This window comes from Pseudochaenichthys georgianus, chromosome 16, assembly GCF_902827115.2.
Source record: "Pseudochaenichthys georgianus chromosome 16, fPseGeo1.2, whole genome shotgun sequence".
Classification (NCBI taxonomy): domain Eukaryota; kingdom Metazoa; phylum Chordata; class Actinopteri; order Perciformes; family Channichthyidae; genus Pseudochaenichthys; species Pseudochaenichthys georgianus.
The window spans coordinates 28,363,434-28,383,724 of NC_047518.2; the positions used below are offsets into that span (position 1 = coordinate 28,363,434).

Here is a 20,291-nt window from a genome sequence, read left to right on the forward strand (position 1 = left end):
TGATTTTTAGTTTTGAAACTAAGTGAGCTTCCGTAGAAATCCACCGACACACGGGGGGGAATGTTCTGTGTAATCTTTCACTTTAGTGGGCAACACGCCAGTGTCACATGACTCCTGTTAAAAGGGAATGTATTAACAATCAAAAACTATGAGGAAGTACAACATCCTGAATGCACATAAACCAATCAATGGAGTAACTAGCTGAATAACATTCTGTAATTATTAAAGGACAATAAACACACATCCATTTAACATTAATAGTTTAACTTTTATTGTGGCTAACTTGATATTCAATAGAAACATTTTCTATTATTTGAAGTACAGTCACAGTGTGAATTTGTTCCCAGTCAACATTGACCGTATGTACCAACATTATGCTCTCCTAATAAGTCTCAATGAAAGGATCGGGGAAACTTTACATTACAACAAAACGTAATACAGTTATTATTGCTCCCACTGATTGTTCAAACTGTAAACAAGATAAATCAACTCAGGACTCAAAAATCTACAAATGTTAAATACAAACATTTTATAAAAATCATTCGGATAACATACACAATTATTTTCAACAATTTGAAGGCATCGTAATGAAATGATGAGCATATATTTCAGCAACTTGCTGTATGGAAATGCATAGAAATTGTGCAGCTTCTACAAAAACACAACGTTTTTATCGGACAGAAAGATATTTTGGCCATTATTTTTGCTTGAAAAAAGTGGAAAAACTATTTTATTTTATGAGATATTCTTACAAAGGAGCCCTCTGTACTTAAAGTTATAATCATAAAAGAAAACATCTGTTGCAGCACTATCATTAATCTGCTTTACAGTGATACAGTATAAAAGAAAGGACACAACTATTCAAAACCATTTGATCACATTTATAGTATTTAAAGTCTGGATGGTGGAATAAACAAAGAAGTGACATATTCAAAACAAAGTGTGAAAATATATTTTGTTCTATATAAACAAACTCAGTACTAAACCATTAGATTTGGTCAGGCAAATAAACCAGCGTGAGAATAAATATATAATTATATTTCTTTTAGTTTTTCTTTCAACAGCGTGGCGATCATGTGTTTAGTCAATATGTGTGTACGCTGGGCACAGACTGTGTGTGTTCAGAGATGATGAGAGTACTTTTGATTGTTCATTCAAAGCCAGACTTCGTACAGTAACTGCTTGACCCAGAATCTAAACCCTGAAATGGTTTGACATACTGAATTTGTATTTAAAAATGCAAGAGGTATTTGCTTGTTGTAAAAAAAGATATTCTCTACTTGCAATCCAGGCGATTAATTTGTTCGATTTATGTATCCTTGAGTTGTACAGGGAGTACAGTGTACATTGTAGACTGAAGGAAATACCCTGAAATGCAGAGGATGTTGAGTTTCCTCCCATTCACTCTGGTGTGGAAAATGAGTCCCCTACTAACCTCTAAAATGCAATGTAAGTACCAGGCAGCCCTCCCTCTTTGTCTGTAGTGTTTGCCATTCTGCCTTTTTAACGTCTACAAAGCAGCTAACCTCCACTTTTTTCCTCATCAGTGCTACATGTTCCCACCCTCACCCTGTCCCTGAAGTGGTGTTTTAGCAGGAGCTGGTCTGGAGGTTTCCCTCAGTGAGGATGGAGGTGATGGAGGAGCGGTCGTACAGGCTGTCGTCGTCGTCGTCGTCTGAACTGAGAGCCGATGAATCCAAAGCAGGGCGCATTGCTGCCTGAGCCTTCCTCCTGTAACACATAATAATAATTATTATTGTTATCAATGTCATCATTAACTGTTGAAAACCATTTTATTTATCAGTTGCTGTATTCACAAATCCTGGTTTATATTATTTTCCTGCTTTATATTTTGTCTAAAGCCTTTCAATAGTGTTTTATTGTCAAATTTCTTTTCTTTTTTATCTTCACGGTCTACTCTATATTTTCTACTTTCTACTGCTGTTTTAATTCTATTTTGAGATGTTTAAATTCTAGTATTGTTCATTTATACTCTTTCATTTCTACTTATGTGCCATTCCTTGTTTTGTTATATGGTTTTGTATGCTGCTGCAACGCAAACAATCCCAATTTGGAATCAATAAAGTACCTCTTGTCTTATCTAATTAGGCCCAGTGGGAGATTTGATGGTACCAAGATTGAAAAAAGAAAAAAATCCGGGCGGGCTAAACGGATTGGATGGCCTACCTGCCTGTCAGCCTTCCATCGGGGCACAAACTTATCGCGTGCCCTCATTGGTCATGTGCGCGTTCGTGTGTGTTGGGGGAGGGGCCCTAGAAGGAAGTGGCAGATTTTCTCCGGTTGTGTATTTTGAAATTCTAGCGATCTCGAGCCGGTTTCTCAAATTTACCTACCCCACCTTTAAGTCCCTCTCATCTGATCTGATCTGATCTCTGCTGCCAGGTGACCATATTGCTCCCTCTGCTGGCCATACAAGGGAACAACATCTTCTTGTTGCCAGAGAGCAATGTGATTTCCCCCGAGCTACATGAGTAATGTGCCTTTTAGTTTAATGAAATACCTTTCACACGTGGGTGATTGCTGATTTGTTTTACACTCATCACATTGTGAAATACAGCCCTCAGGCAGGCAGAGTGAATTTATACCAGGTGAGGTAATTGTGTGTAATAGACCATGAATCTGGCTTTGCTTGTAATAACGTCATTTCCATGCAGTTTTATTGATTCTATGACATAAGGAGGAGGAGATTATGTACTTCCCCGTTCCTCCCTCACATGTTACTGTGATAATCTGTCTGCCAGGAAGTGTCTTGCATAAGCGCGCAGTGAGCAAATTGGATGAGAGACACAATTGGATTCAAAGCAAAGGAAACGCTTACTTGAGCTCAGTTTCCAGGGCTGCGACTCTGGTCTGCAGCGCCTCTTTGAGCTCCATCTGCTCCTCCATGTCTCTCTGGGCCTTCCTCCTCAGCCCGTCTATCCTCTCCAGCTCCGTCTCTCCTTCGTCCACCTGCCTCTTCAGAGCTTTCACTCTCAGAGCCAGCTGCAACACGACACAAGGCAGTGTAGTTTAACTGCGTATGCTTTTGGTGTTGTTGCATTCCTGTGTGTCAGGACAGAGTGAACACACTGACACACAGCAGCAGGAGGTGCATGTGTTTACCTGGTCTCTCTGTTCAGTGTGTGTTTGTTTCTCCTCGTCCAGCGTCATGTTCAGATCTTTCAGTTTCCGCTCCAGACGCCGCTGAGACGCCACAACAGAGTTCTTCTCCCTTTACACATATAGAGGAACAAAGCATAGCACTTGTAAGCATGCAACTATGAGTGCACAAGTAATAATACTCATTATACAGAATAGCCCATTTCAGAATAATATGTATACATCATATGCATTCATTATAAATAGTGGTGCCTTAATGTGTAAGCATCCCTAATGTTGCAGAGGGTAAAGGCAGAGCTATTGTTATAGCTTTTATACACTGCTGGGTCTTAATCCATATTATAGCCTATATCATAATGTATTAGCTAATTTAAAGTTTGTATTAATACTCTGATCCTACAGAGTAACTACTTTCTAATGTTGTCAAAAATAAATACAATATTAGCCATCCAAAATGTAAGCAGCATAAAAAGGAAATACTCAAGTACTTTAGAATTATACTTCAGTACAGTACTTGAGTAAATGTACTTAGTTACAGTCCTTAGTGACATGTACCAACTTCCTCCTGACTGCTTTTCTGTTTTGTTTCTTTGTTTCTTTTTGGTTTGGTTTTGTTTGTCTACCCTCCCTTCCAAATGTAAAGCGTTTTTGGGTTCAAGAAAGGCGCTATAGAAATAAAATGTATTATTATTATTATTATTATTATTATTATTATGATGTAGAGAATCTAAACTTGGATAATCTCCAAATGAAAATCCACTATCACTCCACCAAACTGTGTCTTCAAAACTGTTACAGGATAAGTATTTTGTAAATTGTGTATTTTATAAATGTGTTCATCTTTAATATGTTGTATGCATGCTTCTTAGTTAATATTAAGCTGTCTTTGGCTCTTTTCTGCTGTAACAAATGTAAATGTCCCCTCTGTGAGACGAATAAAGGTATTCTGATTCTGATCTACCAAATGACAGTAGAATGTATTAAAAAAGACATTTGAGGTAAAACATGACCCTGATCCAGAACAGACATCTACGGACTGCAGCATGGATCTGTATGTTGCACTGTACCTCTCCTCAGCCCTCTGCTGCTCCTCCAGCTCCTGGATCTTGCTCTCCAGCTGAGAGACTCCTGCTGAGGAGCGAGACTGGCCCTCCATGTCCGCCACACGACTCCTCAGCTCCTTCAGCTGCAGGCACCGACACAAAGCAAGTCATCAGGAGACATAATACTCTCACCTAAGAAGACCCCTGAGCACTAACGCACAAACACAGATATTGTGCACGTGTTACTTACGTGTCTCTCCATGGTGTTCTTGTCCAGCTCCAGGTCCTGCTTGGAGGATCTCTCCTGCATGAGCTCTGAGCGCAGCTGATCGATCTGATCTCTGCTCCGGGCCACTCGGTCCGTCATCATCTCCGCGCTGCTCCTCTCCTCCTCCAGCTCCAGCTCCACACGCTTCAGCTTGTCCTGACGAGACAAGAACATATCAGCTTAATGAGATTACCCAGATTAGCCCCAGTGGGAGATTTGATGGTGCCGAGAATGAACATCTGTGTAAATAAATGTAATATGCAGGAACAGAAATATTCAGACGTGTATACTGACATTGTGTGAAGAGCAGATCTATTAACAGCATCGAGTTATTGATTCTTTTCCTTATATAGCACCTTTCATGCTTGACAACATGCTTTACAGAGTATGACAGAAAAGGACAATAATAAGTGAGGAACATAATTAACAACAAGGTATAAACAAACAGAGAGAGTTATATCACTGAACCATAAAACATGAACAATGATACTAAAAAATTACAATTGCCCCAAATTATAAGCCAAATTAAAAAGATACACCTTTAATTTACTTTTAAAAGTTCCAATTGAGGTTGCTGCTCTAAGAAGCACATATCTTACTTCCATGATTCGATTCTCCCGGGTTTTCTCATTTTGGGCGTTTTTGCCGGCCTCCATCTCTCCCTCGAGGTGGCGCAGTCTGTTGCTCAGCAGCTCTTTATCCAGCTGGTGGTTGTCTCTCTCCTCACATGTGAGAAGAAGCTCCTTCTTCTGTCGTGAAATCTAGTGTAACAGAATATCAGAAACAGTAATGCCAGACTGAGAGTTGGTTTTACAGGTTTATATCAGGTGGATAGCACCAGTGCAGCACGCACCATGAATATTATGCGTCAAAACTATTGAAACATTCAGAGCGGACATTCACAATAACAACAACAAGCGAACAAGTGACGACACACAAACCTCTTCCTCCAGTCTCCCCAGATGTATTTGACTTCTTTCCAGTTCACTCTGAGCATCTTTTCCGTGACGTTGCGTCTCCTGCACCTCCTTGCGTGCCTTCTCTCTCTGCTCCTCCAGCTGAACCCGGAGTATCTGCGCCTCCTCTTTTGAGGACACTGTGAGCGTCTCATACTGACAGACAGGTGAGGAGGGAGTGGAGGAAAAGACAAAGAAGGTGAATTATTTGTTCTGTGAATCCTCTCTGTGAGATGCTCCATGCAGAAGACATTTTCATTTCCTCCTCACCTCTCTGTTGAGTTTGTCCAGAGCTCTTTCCTGCTGTCGTTTGGTCTCTTCCAGCTGGCTGAAGGTCTGTTTCAGTGTCTCCTTGTCTTTCTCCGTGTCTTCCGCGTGAAGGGCGAGTTCTCGGGTCTCCTGGCTCAGTCTGGATGATTTTCTGTTGGCCTCATCTAGCTCAGACCTCAACCCTCTCACCTCAGAGTGCAGGGCGATCTCTGCCTCTGAGCTCTCTGAGGCGTTGTTCTGCAGCTGAGCCTGAGGAAACCACAGAGGAAGCCACAGAGGGAGCCACAGAGGGAGCCACAGAGGGAGCCACAGACGCTTAAATATCTCTCAGGGTTTCTAACACACTGTTTTGTATGAGGGAATGCGACCTGTGGAGGACATTCTTAAGAGAAACTGATAAATGGTTCATGGACAAAGTTTGGCTTTTGTTATATTTAATAAAGTAATAAAGAAAGTCGATATACAATCGAAATAAATCTCAAATGCAGGAACAGAGCAACTCCACCCACAGAGGATAAAGACGTTCTGCACCCCGAACACAGCGTACAGTCCCACTATATATTCATGAAAGGAAACTGGTCCTACCCCCTTGTCCTTAACCATTTGCAAATCCACTTTTTACACTTCCTCTTGCCCTCCTGAAATGTAAATCCTAAACAATGTCTCTGTTAAACATATACAAGACTACAAATACATTTTCACAGAGTATAAGACTATATGTTTTAAATGATTATATGATCATTTGACAAGACATGACCTACCTCCAACCGTGAGAGTTTCTCTTTGAGACGCGTGTTGGCCTCCCCCTGCTCCAGCTGAGCATCTCGGAGCGATTTGACCTCCGCCTGAGCCCTAGTGAGACGAGTTTTACTGGCCTCCACCGCCTCCTCGGCTGATGAGAGCTTCTCTTTGAGCTGGCTGGCTTCCCCACGAGTCTCACTGAGCTTCTGCTCCAGGTCTGAGATGACTGCTGGGTCTGGGAGCTATATGTGGTGAAGACAATAATAAAGCTATATGTATATAGCACTTTTCATACAGCACGTGCAGCTCAAAGTGCACACATCACCAGTTAAAAAGAAACAACAAGAGGTTCCCCTCAGGTTAGATGTTAAGAACTTTACAGGTACATGCAGCAAAATATAACATTGTAACAGGTTAAGAGACAAGCAGGTAAAAGGTATGATAAGAAAAATAAAATAAAATAAATAATGATTTATCTCCGAAAGACAACTGAGTCGATGCAACAATATAAAACCCCGTAAAACAAAGTGAACATATAGGTCACAACAGAAATAAAAATGTAATAGTAATAAAAATGTCATCATTCTAATTAAGTTAAATGATTAAAATAAAAAATAAAATTTTAAATGTTGCTATTGAAACTGTTGAATAAATAATATAAGATAAAACCCTTTAAGACCTATAAAAAGGGAATGATAGACAAAAAATGTAATGGAGACGATGGGGATTAAAGTAGAGAATTAACCACCAGTTGAAGAATTAAACACACATCTAACCACTCTCAAAACTACCACAATCACATCACCATCTTTCTTGTGCTAGCCAGTTTAGTTGTTGCATGTTTATTGATATAACCTCTCTAGGTTTAACTGACCTTTTTGTTTTTCTCCTGTGCCTTGGCGACATCCTCTCTGGCTTTCTGTAATTGGTCCTTCAGCCTGTCAATCTCGTACTTCAGTTCTGCCTCCTGTCCCTGGTGAGACTTTTTTATTGAGATGACCTCCATGACCTTCTTGTCATGCGCCGTCCTCTGCTTCTCCACCTCAGACTTAGCCTTCTGTAGATCGTTCTTGTGTCGCTGAAGTTCCTGAACAGAAACAGGGGGGGTTTGGTGGTTAAACAGATTCACCTTTGTTACGCAGATCAGTTGTCACACATCACGGGAGGCAGAGTGTGTGTTCACCTGGCTGAGAGTCTGTGTGTGGCCAGCGTCTGGTTTCTGCTGTTTCATGGTGCTCACTGTGTCCTGGACCTCCTTCAGTTCCTCCTCAAACTCTTCTTTCTCCAGACGGATTTGCAGGAGCCTGAAAACGCAGTTTAAATACCGTTGATCCAAAGAAACTGGACTGTATGAAAGTAAAGTACTGCCTGATTATTTGATCCGCATTAGTTGGCTTGTTTAGGTGATTCATGAGTTTAATTTACTCTGATGTACTCAACAAACACATACCGTACTTTTCGGACTATAAACCGCGACTTTTCCCCCCATGGGCCCCCACTATGGGCTCTATGACCGGTCCGCGCCCGCCACCTTTAAGCGGCGGGCTCCAGCAGGAAAAGCTGGAGGCCGGAAAAGAGTGAGACAGGTAGCGCGCCAAAGTAAAAGTGGAACCGAGAGACAGAACGAGAGCAAGACAGACGGACAATTTAGCTGCTGCGGCTTATATGCAGGTGCGCTTTATAGTCCGAAAAGTACGGTACATCATTTTTAAATGTTCAAGCAACAGCAAATCAGAATTTCCTGTCAACACAACAGTCAAACAAATTCACAGAAAACAATTGCGGGGGCAACATTGACAAAAGAGGAGAGATGGACACACATTAGCAGTACAGCAAGAGAAACCATGAAAAGACGTTGGCTACATCCATGGAAGCACTGGAAAGAAATATTAGTGGATGGTGACGGTCAGAATGAACTCACTCTTGTTTGGTTGTTCGCAGTTCGTCTCTGGTGGCGTGGAACTGCTCCATCCAGTGGCTGCTCTCGTCTCTGCAGTCTTCCAGCTGCTGCTGCAGGGAGCGGATCGACACATTCACTCGCAGCCGCTCTGACTCGATCCCTGCATGGGACTAAAATAGGAGACAGAAGAATTGAGGGCATGGTCGTTTATATGGAGACTATTTCATAGTCAGAAACACTTATACATATATAGTCTACTATAGTAGACTCCGCACTGTTTTAACTGAACAGATCAAGCTGAGCACGCACTCTGCAGCAGAGCGAGCAGCTTCTCCTCGGCTCAACCTCCTGTGTCTCTGTCCTCAGGCTGTTACCAGGGGAGTTTCCTCACAGTAACAGATATGTAGTCCAGATTCAATTATTCCCATTAATGTTTATGTACAAACAGGTGATTGTAATGTGGGTGCTATAAAGAATTAAAGCTATAAAATAAGAGCAAGTTTGGTGAGATACAAAAGCAAAATGCAGCATGTTATTATGTAAAATAATTTCAAAAACTTGATCTTCAGTAAGTAGGTAACTGGTCTTTAGAGGGAATAATACAGTATTTTTTACACGTAGAAATGATATATTCCTTGCAAATATTTACCTTTTTAAAGTATGTTTAAAGGTCACATGTCATGCTTTTCCGGTTATTACCCGTCCCCTTGTGTGTTATGAAGGTGTTTCTGCATGTAAACGGTCTGCAGAGTCACAAACCCTCAAAGTACACCCTGTAGCGAGTACAACTCTAACACAGAAAAGACCTCCCCAAAACGCCTCGTTGGAGATTTCTCATTTTCTTCCTGGGTATCGCTACGTAGGGATACCCAGTAGCCACGCCCAGAGCTATGGCCGCACCCTCTGCCAGCCTTTCACGAAACAAAGCTTCCCAAAACCTTTCAGCGATTCATGTCGCATATGTACAGCGTAGGGCACTGAAGAACGATGCTGTTCCTACTTTGTTTGGACCAGCGGGAGATTCGGGTACACAACCTGTAAGTATTCATTGTTGTTTGTGTATTTATGATGTTTAAAACAAACAAGGTACCTACCACGACTGTTTAAATGGGTAAACGTTTTTCGGACTACTAAGTTGGGATCGCGGAGAAATGCTCTCTGCAGACCCATTCTCACCGCGTTATAAACCTTTTTCTTACTCAATATCAAGCCAATATTAGGACAGAGAGTGAATACCGGTGAATACACATACTTTACAGAGATGCTGTATGAGAAACCAATGTGAGTTTGGAACATTGCACAGTATAAATCTATTTTAGTAGACCTCAACAATGGAATTATGATCAGTGGAAATGGCCATGACATGGGACCTTGAAGTAAGTTGAAGATGCTCTCCAGACTGGCTCTTGTAAATCATTAAGAAACTCTACTAAAAGCCAAAATAAAGTCAGAAAGGAACATGTAAAGGTCGGGCCTCAGAGTTTGGCATATGGAGTCTGTTGTTGAGGGACTGATTAACACATTTTCATGTTTAATAAAAGTATGCGCTGGCTTCTGTGTCTGTGCACCCACCTGAGACACCTGCTCCATGCTGCTGCGGAGCTTCTCCATGTCGGTGCTGTACTGCTCTCGCAGCACCTCCACCTCTTTGTCATGTGACGACACCTCTTCCTTCAGAGCTCCTTTGAGAGCCGTGAGCTCCCTCTCTCTCTGTCTCAGCACCTCCTCCAGCTTCTGTTTCAGCTGACACACCTCCATCAGCTGCGTCTGACTCGACATCAGATCCTACACACGCAGGGCACACAGTGTGAGGCATGATCGTTTACATACCAGTACATTATAATCCCTCTGCATGATGATTGTATAGCTTTACTAATTCAAAGTAAATGTTTCTAGACTTAAAGTTCATCCTTTCAATTTTACATGTCAATCTGATGCCCGTGCACGGTCTTGAGAATCAATTGAGTCTGGATTTGAGTCATGTGTTACAGTAGTTCCCATAATGGGGTCTTCCAGTATGTCTGTGTGGGTTTATTTGTGTACATATGTTTATTTGATACCGTCTTGCTGCCACCCTCTCTTCGCAGTTCATCCTGAAGCTCAGCCAGCTGGTCCTCCATGTCTCTGGCCCGAGCCTCTGCGTTCTCTCTGTCCATACGCAGCTGAGTCAGCCTGCCATGAGAAGAGAACACACACACCACTGAATGACTGTTTGACTCCAAAATGACTCGAGCATACAGTACGTGTTGATCTTGAGTACGAGTTACAGCGACTGCTTGCTTCATGAAATTGTGAGGAGTGTGTGCTTTGAATACAAAGCAGGCTTGTCATGCACCCCTCACAGACAATACACCATGCCTCTTTCTGCTTTCCTGTGTGTGCGCGCGTGTGTGTGTGTGTGTGTGTGTGTGTGTGTGTGTGTGTGTGTGTGTGTGTGTGTGTGTGTGTGTGTGTGTGTGTGTGTGTGTGTGTGTGTGTGTGTGTGTGTGTGTGTGTGTGTGTGTGTGTGTGTGTGTGTGTGTGTGTGTGTGTGTGTGTGTGTGTGTGTCCTCACTCTGATTGGGTTTCGTTTAATTCTTTCTTCTTACGGTCGAGCATCTCCTGGAGTGCCAGATTTTCATCCAGACAGGACTCCAGCTCAGCTTTCAGAGCAGGATCAGAGTTGCAGATAGAGTCCTACACTCAAGCAGACATGATGAATAAATGAGCAGTGAAACACGAGACGCCAGGCAGCTCTGGTGCGCTTTAAAAAGGTAATGTTAAAGCAAACTTGCATTTGCCCACGATCAATATGCATACGGGATTAAGTTCTTAGGAGCTATTAGGGATTAAGAGCTGCCCACCTTCCTTAAACCAGCATATAATGAGTCATTATTGAAGTTAGATTATTGTGTGACCAGGCTAGAGAGCTGGAGAGGATTAATGTGAGGATTAATCTGAAGCACACTCCAAGAACTCCCAGCCTACATAGTACGATTAGCTAAAGATATAAAAGCTCTGAGGACAGCTTCCTCTTCTCAACAAACAAGCATGTATCTTCTTAATGTGATAGCCCTTGTTTAAAGAAGACTTTGATAAGCGTTCATGCATGTCATTTAATCAGGGCTGAAGGTGGCAGGTTACTCTGTGAATGGCGTTTCCAATCAGGCAAGTGGATTTAGGGATGTTTGGTGGGTCACCCTAGATGTTAAAGGTGGGGTAGGTAAGTTTGAGAAACCGGCTCGAGATACACTTTTTGTTATATTCCATGGAATGCTTTTAACATCCCGATAGCAATGAATATCTTAAGTGCTTTGACAACAAATCCATAAAAAAATGTCATCTGTGGAAGCCATGGCGCTGTAAAAAGCGCGACTTGCCGCCCTGTCTGTCAGCCTTCCATCTGTGCACGCACAAATGTATCTCGTGCCCTCATTGGGCGTGCATTGCAGCAGTACTTCAATGACTCGCCAGCAACAGGCGGCCACTTTCCCCATGGCAGAGTAGGTTCAACATCGTCTACTGGTCGCAAAAGAAAAAATGTAACGGAGCAAATTAAGAAAAAAAAGAAAGTGGAAACTAGGAGAATTCAAACCAGAGTTGATATCGGAGTTGTGCGCGTTCATGTGTGTTGGAGGAGGTGCTCTGTAAGGAAGTCTGAAGGAAGGGGGGGCGGATTCTTTTCGGCTGTGTACTTTCAAATGTTAGTGCAGTTTCTGAAACTTACGTACCCCACCTTTAAATCTACAGTAACAACCCACATATCTAACCAGTCTCTGTATCTAACACACATTCTTTACATCCCCTTACATTTCAGAACGTCTTATAATATTGAAAGTATTGAAACAGTTATAAAACACATAAAGGAAAATGGCATACCCTTCTTTCCGCCTGCAGGGCAGATTGTAGTTCAGCAATCTTTCTTTCAAGCTCGCTCTTTTCTCTCATCCACTCTTCCTGGTGTCTTCCTCCAATAGGCTGCTGAAATAAAAAAGATGTATAGATGAATGGGGATATACATGTAAGCAGATTGCTGATACTATCCATTACCGATTATTATAACTGATGAATGAACATCCTAAATTAGATTTATTTTTAAAAGGACAAACCTTTAGATTCTGAATCTTCTGAAAGATGACCTTGACTTTGTGCTTGATGACAACATCACTCTCGCTGGTCCTGAGTGAAGGTAAAAATGGACAAATTAATATAAATGTTGTTTATTACCTTTGCATTAACTAAATAAAACATCCGTGTGTCGAGTGAGGTCAACACAAATGGAAAAAGACAACAATAGATGTTGAGTACAGAAAAAACGACATAATAAAACATAAACAATCCATATGCCAGGATAACCTGCAGGTCCATACCCTTGTCTCAGGATGTTGTATATAGTCTGCATGATCTGCTCCTCCTCACTGGTCTCTGCACTCTGACCCTGGTCCAGCAAAAGGTCAGGGGTCACCTTGAGACATAGATCAGAAAACTACTCTTGCAATGTTGCATGCTATGTGGCGTTTGGAAGTCACTTAAAACCAGCTGTGATGACAAACCATTACATATGTTATTCTTACGTGTGCCTCAGAGATGGGCTGCGGGGTCCACTGGTCAGCTGAGGGTCCCGGGAGGGTGGAGGCCTGGTTGCGTCCCGGGCTGCTGTGAGATGAGGACGAGGACGAGGTGTAGGGGTTGGGGGTGAGGAGAGGAGAGGTAGCTCTGGGATCCTGTTCAGCAGGGGGTCCTCTCTGTTGTCCATCAAACCTGTTGATGAGTCTGTTGACCGGAGTCAGTCTCTGATTGGTTTGTTGAGGAGGGTCAGGGTAGGACTGACCGCCCCTCACTGCCCCATTGTGCCCTGCTATGTTCGAACCGTCCCACATATTATTCTCCCCCTCTCTACCTCCCACACGGCGACCCTGCTCTCTCTCCCCCCTCACTCCAATTCCTCCATCCAGATTCCCATAGCTGCCGGACTTCCCGTCCCCTGGTGGTCTAGGCAGGGGATAATCCTCATTTCCCTCTCCGTCCCTGTCCAGCAGAGACCCGTGGGACTGGGCCCGGCGTAGTGCCCCTCCCTGCACTCCTCCTCCCCCCCCTACATCACCCCCCTGTGTCCCTGGCTCTGCGTCATCCCTCCTCCGGGGAAGGCTACTGTAGCCAGAGTGGTACTGGGTCCTGAGCTGGACCCCGTACGAGTCTCCCTTCTGTCCGTCCTTCAGGACCACGTACGGCTGGCCGGCGATACCCTGCACTCTGACCGCCACGCCGTATTTGGAGGTGGTGTTCTTGGCCTTGGGCTGGGGCGCTGGCTGACCCCCCCCACCGTCATAGAGGTCATTGATGAAGCGGATCTGGACACCGTGGTCCACCGGGGTCTTCCGACCTGAAGATGGGGCGCTCATGCTGGAACACGGAGAGGTAAGGAGAAGGAAACAAGGATGTGATTCGAGCACACAGAGGTGTTTCCTGCCTCCAACCAACAGGCTTTACAATTGCTTCGGTCTTGTATTTTATATAGTACTTTTATTAGAATGGTATATTAATGCATTCATTTAGCCGGTGTTTGTCTGAAGTGACTTACATTTTTCCTACGCAAACACACAATTGTTGGTTCAGTTTTGTGAACAAGAACATTTCAAAATGAAAGAAATTCATTGTTATAATAAAGTAAGTAATTCCTGCAAGGGCCATATTTACCTCTCTACAACAAAAGGGATTTTGCTGTGTTTTCAGGATTTAGCAGAGGTATGTTTGTACTGTTGGTGTTCTGTAAACTGATAACTTGTGGTACACCGATACAGTTTATCACCCTGCCAAAACAAGCTTATTGCAGAAATATTGGTATGAGTGTTGGCTTATATGGGAACAAAAGATTGCAGAAAAAAACAACTATGTATGAGAAATGTCTAAAATAGCGCAACCATTACACAGTTTGTCCATCAGACAGCACAGACAAGTTCGGTTTTTCAATTAATAATGTAACTTGGTCACATTTCTTTAAAAAACAATTAGGTTCTGCACCAACAGTCTTAGTTTATGTTATGTGTTACTGCCGGACAATAGATTTGTTATCAGTTTCAGCCTAATAAATCCAGTATCGGTCGAGCTATACTCACAATAGCAGGTTCAAAGAAGCAGGGGGGAAGGACAGCTAAAGTATGACCAAAAGCCAGGTAAAGATAAAACTACTCTTTCCTTAAATCAAACAAAGTACACCTCAACGCTCCGCAGCACGCAGCCCTGACGTCAACCCAGGGACACAGATTACACTCCGGTTTGTTTCTGGCTCTTTGCTGCTTGTGTGGACTTTGTCCCCGGTGCACTCCATTAGTCATTAACCTGAGAGTACACACCCACATATCACTTTCCTCTTGTATTGACCAACAAAGGCTCTCCAACCTCTTGGAAGCTTCCCAGACAGATACTAAACCTTTTTCAAAACGATGACAGCTTAACTCCACAGAGGTACCGCAGAAACTAGTGAGGAGCTTTTTCATTCTTCCAAGCTGTCATGTCTTCCCTCACTCCCTAATACTCCCCTTTTAGTGCTGAGCTTCCATGGTGAGGCACGATGAAACTATTTAAACCGGTCACACCTTTGTGACGGTTTGGTCGCAACAACTCACAGTCAGCCTTATACGTCACTGGCTGTAACAATAGTACTGAACTGAACTTTCCTGATATCACCCTGGCAGTATGCCTTGTGTTTCGTCACATTGCTCATCCCCATGTCTTATTGCACTGGTACGGCTCATTACATTCACAAGAGCCCTATTACCACACTCCCTCTCAGACCTCTGCACCATTTATTTCCTCTCCACAGCTTTCCAAGGTGAGACAGAAAGTGGGCTGGGAGAGTGAAAGGGTGTGAGGTGAGAGAGATACAGAGGAAACACTCGGCTTGTCTTCCCTTATCACTGCCTGGTGTGATAAAATCCAAAGTCAAGATTTCTTTGTGCACAACCCTCCCACACACCCACAAAAACAACTGAATACCAAAGTGCCATCAACAAGATAACTCTAACACATGAACCCATACATTATTGAACGCCCTCTAACACATTTGGATATATCTGTACAGATTTTGGAAGCGGTATGAAGCCGTCTGGAACCATGTAAAGCCAAGAAAAACATACAGTCAGTAAATATGAGACTGGAAATATGATCTTATTTTTCCCTGCTGTGATAGCGAAGGTTAACACATAAAACAGCTTGATGGAAAATATCTTAGCTGGCAGTAGGACTGCACGATTAATGGATGTTTTGGTACAATATCCAGATAGCAGTAAGCGAAATATTAGTAAGTAAATAATAAATATCTGAAAGTATTGAGGTGCTGCAGAGAAGTCCCTGCCTACAAAAGATATTCCTCGGCCTATGAAATCCTTGTTAAGTAAAAAAAACACCATAATCAGTCAAATATATTTTTCATGGTATATCTGATTCATGTTTGAAAAATAATTATTCTCACTAATATTGCAAATCATATCGCAATTTCAAGTCAAAATAATCCCAATGAGTTATTTGTGTCCAACTCTTGCATTGCTAGCTGGCAGTGAGCAAAGCAATAGGACATAAACGACCTTTCCGGATATCTGTGCTGTTGTTGTGCGTAAACATCGTCCGCAGACAAACCTGTACGGTCAGTCCACTTTTTCCCCACCCTCTGGGAACCTCAGAGGAAGCACCATGTCACAACACATTTGTGCAGTGGAGCATGAAGTCTGCAGCAGACTGTCTTCAAAGCAACGTCAAGCATGTCATGCAGTTATAACCATGCCATCTGAGGGCAATCGCCACTGTTGTCGTGTGAATGTATTCCAACAGACATACAGAGAAGCTAAATGTGATTTATTAACACGCCCTACTCTCTTATTATCTGTTATTACCACATTATTTATCAGTTTCATTTTGTATGTCAGTGAAGAAGAACGCAGTCCCAGCTCCAAGCGGGACAGGGGTGAGGGGGGAACGCATCCTATTGTCCAGCTGATGTAGGGCAGAAAATGAGGGCAGCAATTATGAGAATGTCAAAACAGTCCCCATGGATTTTCAGCCCCTCCCACAAGGTCTATCTGATCACAACCTCTTTGTTTTAACACTGACATTTCTGACACCCTATTCAGTTTTGCCCCAAAGCTAATATATTTACACATCCTTAAATAAAAATGTTTTAAAGTGGGATTTGTTTGTCTTTAAAATCTATTTTATACAGTTTACACATTTTGTAAAGTAACCCTGTGCTGTCAAATTACCCCATCAGTCAAACATAATGGTATGTCTTTAATTCCTTTATTTAAAGGTATTCTGATTTCTTTTGCAATCTTATGTGATTTTGGACTCTTAGTTGTGATGTGAAGAGATCACCTAGGATTTATGGTAATGTTTTTTTTTTATTGTTTGGAATTTGTATAGAACAAACAAATACTCTAGTAAGGATGGCAAAAATAATTTTAGGTTGACATAATAGTTAGTTGCGCCTCCATTATTGCTTAAGCAGACTGCAGCCTCTCAAGCGAAGGTCTCTAACCCACACTACTATGATTAGTAGAACGTAACTTTAACAACAAGCTTCGTCAGGCCTGCTCGCCCAGCTGAGAGCGGGTCTGGTGCTTTTGGACTCTGTTGTTATTCATGTTACCCTGCAGTTATGCTGACGGGACTTCTGCCTCTAATCTAATTCCTGCACCGTTAATGGAATTGAAGCTGCTTCCCTGTGAAGATGCAAGATGGCTTAGGAAATATAATGTGGAGGTTAGAGCGAGTGTGGAGACACATTTAACAACAGCAATGTGTGGAGTCATGAAAGGGCCTCTGCTGACTCACAGAGCATGCTTCATGTGATCGAATAATCTCTGGCCTGGCCCAAAACTAATACAGCTATAGAGAGGTTACTTCATTTTTGATCACTACATGTGTTTGAATTCATGTGTTCAGTACAGAATACAAAGTACTATTCATTTAACTTAGTAGAAAACTGACCCTTTTCAATTTCTCGCTTGAGATGCTGGTTCCATTATGTTTTAATGTGTGTCTCTTTTTGTGTTTTCTGTCTGTAACTATGGGTTTTTGTTTATGCTGCTACCTGTCTTAGTCTTTCTCACATGAAAAAGAGATCTTCAGGGCTTGCCTAGTTAGATTAAAATTAAAAAGCCAATATCGACAGGAGTAACACTTTTGGTTTCCCCTTTTCTTCCAATTGAATCATTACACTTTTACAGGAATCACCTAGAAAAAAGAAGCATAAAGGTGTTATTGACTGCAATGGAGAAAACAGTAGCTAATGCCTTCGGTGTCCTTTAAGGACAGGCAGCCTCTCAGTCTTAAGGGTACTCTCCCTCTCCATTACATTCTTGACATAAAACCAGGCCCTCTTCCTCTCTCAAGCAGTCTGTCGCTTTCCAAACTTGCCACTGCTTCTCCTTCACGCTCAAACAAACAGCCAATTATTCCTCTTTTCAAATCCAAAGAAGTTCATTGGCATAACAAAGGGATACTTCAGCGTTACCAAATAGAACACACATGGCACCATATTAGGAGCACATAAATACGCCCCTCCCTTACCCCACATTCCAGACACTTGTTTCTCTGTGTCCTTTTAACTTACAGGCCGAGGGTGTGTGTGTGTGTGTGTGTGTGTGTGTGTGTGTGTGTGTGTGTGTGTGTGTGTGTGTGTGTGTGTGTGTGTGTGTGTGTGTGTGTGTGTGTGTGTGTGTGTGTGTGTGTGTGTGTGTGTGTGTGTGTGTGAGTGTGAGTGTGAGTGTGAGTGTGAGTGTGAGTGTGAGGAGTGAGACTGACTTATGGGAACTACAGTATTAGTACCTACGATTTGCACCTGTGACATTGGAATAATGTTAATAATTCTGTCAAGATGTAAGACTTGCTGCCAGGTTAAAGTTTTGTTCACATTTATTCTGTTTTAGAATGAAACTGTCAGCAGGTCAATGTCTTAGCAAGTGCTATAATTATTCAATTTCATGACACACTCATAAGCCCTTCCACCGAATTCAAAACTATAATCTGCATTTCTTTCTTGCTTGCATCATCAGTTTCATCTGAGTCAAGTTTAATATTGAAGGGCATCTCTGTATTATACACCTGCTCTTGGCCTTGACAGGTTACAATTCATGAGAGTCTATTTTATTATTTAGCTGCATGGCTTTAAGGCCTAAGGGATTCTAAATGTGCTTACATGTCCTAAACACTATTTTAAAGTTGTTTGTTTCTCCGTGCAGTTGTTCCAGTGACAACTCCCCTGGTAGCAGGTAATGTTAGGCTTTATCCGTCTTAGAGTGGGAGCTCTGTTAAGTGCCTTCATAGCTCCAATAGCTCCATAGCATTGATCTGTTTGCATCACACACACACACACACACACACACACACACACACACACACACACACACACACACACACACACACACACACACACACACACACACACACACACACACACACACACACACACACACACACACACACACACACACACACACACACACACACACACACACACACACACACACACACACACACACACACACACACACACACACACACACACACACACACATTTATTACTACAATAACCAGCATGTATTCCACTGAACAGTTTTTACATTCTGCGTTTGTTTTTCGTATTCTATTCACATGCATATCAGACTTTTGCATCCCTTGCAATATTTTCTCAACATTTAGCTTATTTTAATTGACATGTATATAGTTTCCTTCTTCTGCATTACTTGCACATTGGTCTTAATCATAATCTTGTACTATTTTATTTCTACTCTACTCTGTTTTCTTTTGCACTTTTTTTCATTGTTTCATTTAAATGTTTTCAAGGTCATATATATATGCATGTTGTTTTGTTTGAGGAGCCTGGGACTTAAGATGTCCATTGTCATAACTACACTGTAGCTACTGTGCATATGACAATAAAGCCTTTGAATCTTGAGCAGCTTTATAATTATGATTTATTTGGCATCAAACTATTTTTTAAAACACTGCAGGAAGATGTGGTCACTCTGTCCCCACTAATACAATTAAAACAAACATGCTCGAACATCTCTGTTATGTATTGTACGTAATATTAACAGGCACGTTATCCTGAAGTTACATTAGATAAAGCACCGTTTTTCTGCCCTCGAGAACCATCAAACTAACGTTAACGTTAGCTACTAAGCTAACTTTAAACTCTCCAACAATGATAGCAATGATTCAGTGATGTCAAAAGACAACGTCACCAAACTAGCTTAAACTAAGACATAAGCGCCTCAAGAAAATAAAAACATCCCACAAAGAGCATTACTGTCTGACAGGTCGTGTGTGTGTGATTTAGCAGTCTGGCTTTGTGAAGTCCAAAAACAAGCGTAAAGTTACCTCTTTATATGAAGTTCTTTCCTCTTCTCCTCTTTGAAACTTCGCTTCCCTTATGTCGATGATTATTCAAGTGTTTTCTATCAAAGTCCACATAGAAAAGAGGGTGGGAAAACAACTCCTACGCAAATTAACACAGCAACAAATTCATTATGCGGCGACTGCAACCTGTTACCTTTGTCGGGGATGTAACCGTCCCGCCCAGCCTCTCCGGAGGGAGCGCAGTGATTGGACCAGAGAGCTAAAGTGGGCCGGACTATAGATAAGGAAAACGTTTGCTATTGGTGAAAGCTCTACGTCATTCATTCATTGTGCTGGACCACTTGATGACGTTTTGGCTGCATAACGGAAACCCGTATTATTACTTTAGATGAAATAAACACATCATCTACCGGTATAACAATCACTTTTCAGGAACAGGGATTGGACGCAGATTAATAAAAATGGGTGCCTCAATCCGTTTGTTTCCCTCCAATTTGCCAGTAGATGGCGCAACTACCTACCAGCTGGTGGTTCAGCAGCAGCATCCAGGACCCCTTACTGAAAGTTCTATACAGCCTACTACAACAAATATATAAATAATGCACTCAATGTCCTATTGTTATTTCTGTTAGTACTTATTAAGTAAGTAAATCGTTGTT

At 42.2% G+C, this 20,291-nt stretch overlaps 1 protein-coding gene across 4 annotated transcripts; it reads right to left on the reverse strand.

Moving 5' to 3' along the window:
* Nucleotides 1–247: 247 nt before the first annotated feature.
* On the reverse strand, nt 248–19,813 carry LOC117461144 (cingulin). 4 transcript variants are annotated; one of them, XM_034102887.1, is made up of 20 exons: nt 19,654–19,813; nt 12,852–13,680; nt 12,648–12,715; nt 12,387–12,456; nt 12,157–12,258; nt 10,853–10,974; nt 10,359–10,470; nt 9,871–10,083; nt 8,320–8,468; nt 7,582–7,702; nt 7,273–7,485; nt 6,419–6,640; nt 5,658–5,906; nt 5,373–5,543; nt 5,031–5,192; nt 4,414–4,587; nt 4,188–4,306; nt 3,124–3,232; nt 2,840–3,003; nt 248–1,731 (listed from the first exon to the last, which is right to left on the reverse strand). In XM_034102887.1, exons 2-20 carry the CDS (start codon nt 13,677–13,679, stop codon nt 1,590–1,592), a joined length of 3,510 nt encoding a protein of 1,169 aa, XP_033958778.1. In that variant the 5' UTR covers nt 13,680; nt 19,654–19,813; the 3' UTR covers nt 248–1,589. The 4 variants fall into 4 exon arrangements, with proteins under 4 accessions (XP_033958778.1, XP_033958777.1, XP_033958775.1 ...); XM_034102886.1 differs by having other exon boundaries at nt 12,157–12,255; nt 12,648–12,742; XM_034102884.1 differs by having other exon boundaries at nt 12,648–12,742.
* Nucleotides 19,814–20,291: the final 478 nt, after the last annotated feature.

What these genes read in the sequence shown, in the direction of transcription:
- LOC117461144 (XM_034102884.1), bottom strand. Translation starts at nt 13,679, where the DNA reads ATGAGCGCCCCATCTTCAGGTCGGAAGACCCCGGTGGACCACGGTGTC. An exon ending in CCCTGCAGGCGGAAAGAAGG is followed by an intron (nt 10,975 to 12,156) that starts GTATGCCATTTT and finishes GCTTGAGTGTAG; the next exon opens with GACTCTATCTGCAACTCTGA. An exon ending in ACACTGAACAGAGAGACCAG is followed by an intron (nt 3,004 to 3,123) that starts GTAAACACATGC and finishes GTCGTGTTGCAG; the next exon opens with CTGGCTCTGAGAGTGAAAGC.